Source organism: Ictalurus furcatus, chromosome 11 (genome assembly GCF_023375685.1).
Source record: "Ictalurus furcatus strain D&B chromosome 11, Billie_1.0, whole genome shotgun sequence".
Taxonomy (NCBI): domain Eukaryota; kingdom Metazoa; phylum Chordata; class Actinopteri; order Siluriformes; family Ictaluridae; genus Ictalurus; species Ictalurus furcatus.
In genome coordinates this window covers 2,682,501-2,687,500 of record NC_071265.1, presented here as the reverse complement: position 1 = coordinate 2,687,500, position 5,000 = coordinate 2,682,501, and the positions used below count along the sequence as shown (strand labels likewise).

The 5,000-nt window shown below is 37.3% G+C and overlaps 1 protein-coding gene across 1 annotated transcript in view; it reads right to left on the bottom strand.

The window, feature by feature from the left end:
* The window catches only part of opa1 (OPA1 mitochondrial dynamin like GTPase), a 43,051-nt gene extending 41,320 nt beyond the window's left edge, over positions 1–1,731 (bottom strand). Inside the window, exon 1 of the mRNA XM_053636021.1 lies at positions 1,537–1,731. Within this exon, the coding sequence (XP_053491996.1) occupies positions 1,537–1,598 (62 nt within the window). The 5' untranslated portion in view covers positions 1,599–1,731. The remainder of the gene's footprint in view (positions 1–1,536) is intronic.
* Between the last annotated feature and the right edge of the window lie 3,269 nt (positions 1,732–5,000).

Sequence of the window (5,000 nt, the reverse complement as noted above, 5' to 3'; positions counted from 1 at the left end):
ACTGTCGCGAGATCTTCGTAGACAAATGCCGGCAGTAGGGTTCCGGCTCGTACCGAAGAGCTCGATGACTTTAAACAGTTTTGCCGTTTGCAGATCGCTGGAGCTATCGGTTCTCGACAAAAATCTACACCGATAGTGTTTCGGTTCAGAAGAAGGGTCCGCACAAGAGCGGCCTCTAGAGGCGAAATAAAAACTATCTCTGACTAATTTTGTCGTGTTATTTGGAGTGTTTTTGGCTTCGTTTCTCAGACGTCGTCTCTATTGTTATTTGTTTTTCATAGTGTTACTTTTCGGTTCGGTTTGGATGTATATCTTTTATTTATTTATTCTAATATTTATATCGTTTAAAAAAACGTACAGGACTTTTTCACCGTACAGTCAGTGCTGTTCATTTGTGCAATAAAGTTCAGACATATTTTACGTCGAGGGTTATGTTTTCATTCAGTATCAATTTTAAAAACTATCGCTCGATCAATCGGTTATCGGCAGGTAGGTACCGTCCGACTTAGTTATCCGTATCTGTAAAATCTAATATCGGTCCACCGCTAGGAAACATCACCCATCCTCTGTTGAATCGTACATGGTCTCCATGGCCGAGCAGCTCCACACAAGCGTAAGATCACTGTGTGGAGTGGAGCGAAGCGCCGGGACTGGGCTCTGGATCGTGTTCTCTGATGGACGGATCTGGGTTTGGTGGATGTAAGAAGGAGATGAATGAACGCTTCCTGCTGGAAGGGTTTGGGTATCTTTAGTTCCCGTGAAATTTTCACGTTCACGCGTCCAAAGACATTTCCCACAAGCGTATACCCTCGACTTTGTGTCAAGACTTTCCTGTTCTACCATGACTGCGCATGGTTCGAGGGTGTGGAAGATCTCCAGTGGTTGAGGACTGGGATCTCGTATACAGTCGGTAGGACGCTCAGGTGTCCACGTACTTTCGGCCAAGGGATTATACAAGGAACCAAAAGCTACGGTTTGTAAAAAAACAACCTGGAGTAAGACGGCGAAGGAGGTTTGACGGGACGCTTACACAATATACACACTTGTCCTGGTATACTTTCGTTTTTTAGTGTTGTTGTTGTTTGTTTAGTTAGTTAACACACCCAGGCAGGTGAAATATTCACACCACACCTGTGAAACAATAAACTGGATAGTTCAAGGTGCTACAGCTATTAGTCAGCATCATTACTGCGGATGTTTGGGGTTGTTTTGTTTCTTTCAGAATTCAGAACTTAGCCGTTAGCTAGTTAACTCCGATAGATAAGAATTAGGATTGGGATTAAGTTATCCTGTTAATCCCATTAGAGGAACTGGAACTAGCCGGTTATGCTAACTCAAATTTACTCGCCCTAAGTAGTGCACTGTTTACTCTAATAACTGCGTGTCATTCTGAATAACTCTAGCTACAAACAGCCATTTAACCTAGCTAGCTTGCAGAGGGCGCGTGCGTGTGTATACATGTGTATATATAAGTGTGTGTGTATGTGTGATAGTGTGTGCGCGCGCGCTCGCGCTCGCGCTCGCTCTCTCTCTTACCAGGCAACAGCAGGTCCGGCCCGTAACATCTTCTTTACAGGAAATGAGAGATGTTTATTCATAAATAAGGTCTAGGAGGAATTTATTTGTATTTATTTTTTTACAGACTGATTTTTATTCCATGTCTGTTCCCCCCTCTGCTTTCTAACAAGGACATTGCAAGCGCTCTGATGATAAGTGTCAAACCCAAAAAAGGTCATGGAACATTTCCGGGTCACAGTTGCAGCCAAAATAAAAGTCCTAATAAATGTTATCGTTATAATAAAAGACACGCGTACGAAGTGGATGGCACTATGGCTTTTAAGGTTACATGTAAATTATTATATTAATATAACCGAGTAAATAAAAATTAGATGGGACGTTCGTTTAAAACGAGTAGGTTTTAAATGTGATGAGGAACCCCGTTATTGTTTTGGTTTTGTAAATTCTGTGGGGGATTTCAACTATGGATTAAAAGTTTAAATTCTTTCAAATAGCCATTGCGTGATCGCAGATTACACGGGATTTCTCTAAAAATCCACCTCTACAATGGGGATTTGGGGCTGTACAAACTTACTGACACTGAACCTGTATATTAATTAACATCTTCCACTAGGTAGTAGTAGTATAGCAGTATTTCAAGGTTCTTTATTTGTCACATACATGTTACATTCGTGTGATGTAATGTAGTGAAATATTTTTCCTTAGTTACTCGTCCCACAGTGCAATAACAACAGACCAACAACAAGCAAGGATTGAAATAATAATTCAAATAATTATTATCGAATGGTAATAATTATCAATAAACGGATTACTACAATTACTACTATCTCCACTATATCTACTACTACTACTATCTCCACTACTACTGCTATTACTAATACTACTATCTCCACCACTACTTCTACCACTACTACTGCTGCTACTACTACTATCACCACTACTACTGCTATTACTAATACTACTATCTCCACTACATCTATTAATACTACTATCTCCACTACTACTGCTACCACTACTACTGCTGCTACTACTACTATCTCCACTACATCTATTAATACTACTATCTCCACTACTACTGCTACCACTACTACTGCTGCTACTACTACTATCTCCACTACATCTATTAATACTACTATCTCCACTACTACTGCTACCACTACTACTGCTGCTACTACTACTATCTCCACTACTACTGCTACTACTACTACTACTACTACTTATATCTCCACTACTACTGCTGCTAATACTACTATCTCCACTACTACTGCTATTACTAATACTACTATCTCCACCACTACTTCTACCACTACTACTGCTGCTACTACTACTATCACCACTACTACTGCTATTACTAATACTACTATCTCCACTACATCTATTAATACTACTATCTCCACTACTACTGCTACCACTACTACTGCTGCTACTACTACTATCTCCACTACTACTGCTACTACTACTACTACTACTACTACTACTTATATCTCCACTACTACTGCTGCTAATACTACTATCTCCACTACTACTGCTATTACTAATACTACTATCTCAACCACTACTTCTACCACTACTACTGCTACCACTACTACTGCTGCTACTACTACTATTACCACTACTACTGCTATTACTAATACTACTATCTCCACTACATCTATTAATACTACTATCTCCACTACTACTGCTACCACTACTACTGCTGCTACTACTACTATCTCCACTACTACTGCTACCACTACTACTGCTGCTACTACTACTATCTCCACTACTACTGCTACTACTACTACTACTACTACTACTACTTATATCTCCACTACTACTGCTGCTAATACTACTATCTCCACTACTACTGCTATTACTAATACTACTATCTCCACCACTACTTCTACCACTACTACTGCTACCACTACTACTGCTGCTACTACTACTATCACCACTACTACTGCTATTACTAATACTACTATCTCCACTACATCTATTAAAATACTATCTATCTCCACTACTACTGCTACCACTACTACTGCTGCTACTACTACTATCTCCACTACTACTGCTACTACTACTACTACTACTACTACTACTTATATCTCCACTACTACTGCTGCTAATACTACTATCTCCACTACTACTGCTACCACTACTACTGCTGCTGCTACTACTACTACTACTACTACTAGTAGTATCTCCAACTACTACGACTGCTACTACTATTATTATTACTACTACTACTACTATTTCTACTACTACTACTACTACTGCTACTACTACTACTACTACTGCTACTACTACTAATATCTCCACTACAACAACTACTACTACTATTGCTACTTCTACTAGCTCCACTATTACTACTATTACTACTATCTCCTCCACTACTACTACTACTATTATTACTACTACTACTACTATTATTATTACTGCTACTACTACTACTATCTCCACTACAACAACTACTACTACTATTATTACTACTACTATTGCTACTTCTACTAGCTCCACTATTACTACTATTACTACTACTACTAGTAGTAGTATCTCCACTACTACTAAGATGAAGCTGAAGGAAAAAAAAAATATGAAATATATATAAAATGTATGACATCATGCATTATTTTGAGCACAAATTAAATATTATTGAACATCATTTCTAATAATGTGATCATTATTATAATTAATAATGGTTACTGATTATTAATGAGGTTAATGGTATTAATGATTGCTTGTGTATTGATTAGTTTATAATAAATACTTGTTTACTAATAATACTACTACTTATTATTATTATCGTTATATGTTATATATATATGTATATATATATAAATTAACTTGTAAATAATAACAAATGATTGTGATTACTATTGATACTTATTAATGATTATTAATACATATTTTCTTATTAATAATACAAAATTACATGGTACCTAGTACTACTACTTGTTATTGTTGTTGTTTTTGATGTTGTTGATGGTGTTCTTGTTGTTGATGTTGTTGACATTGTTGTTGATGATGTTGAGGTTGTTGTTTATGTTGTTGTTGACATTGTTGTTGACGTTGAGGTTGTTGTTTATGTTGTTGTTGACATTGTTGTTGATGTTGATGTTGGTATTGTTGATGTTGTTGTTGACATTGTTGTTGATGTTGAGGTTGTTGTTTATGTTGTTGTTGACATTGTTGTTGATGTTGAGGTTGTTGATGTTGGTATTGTTGATGTTGTTGTTGACATTGTTGTTGATGTTGAGGTTGTTGTTGATGTTGTTGTCGATGTTGTTGTTGATGTTGTTATTGTTGTACGGTTTGCATGACTTATTTCCTTGCTATGAATAATATCCTGATTCCATCATTTACTGGCTTAATAGAGGGTAAAATAAATAATATATGATGTAAAAATGTGTAATAAATGTTGTAAGAGAGCATCTTTAGAGACAGAGGGTGTGTCTATCGTGTCCCGTGTAGCGTATCTCCAGCCTGAGGCTCTCGTGAGCGAC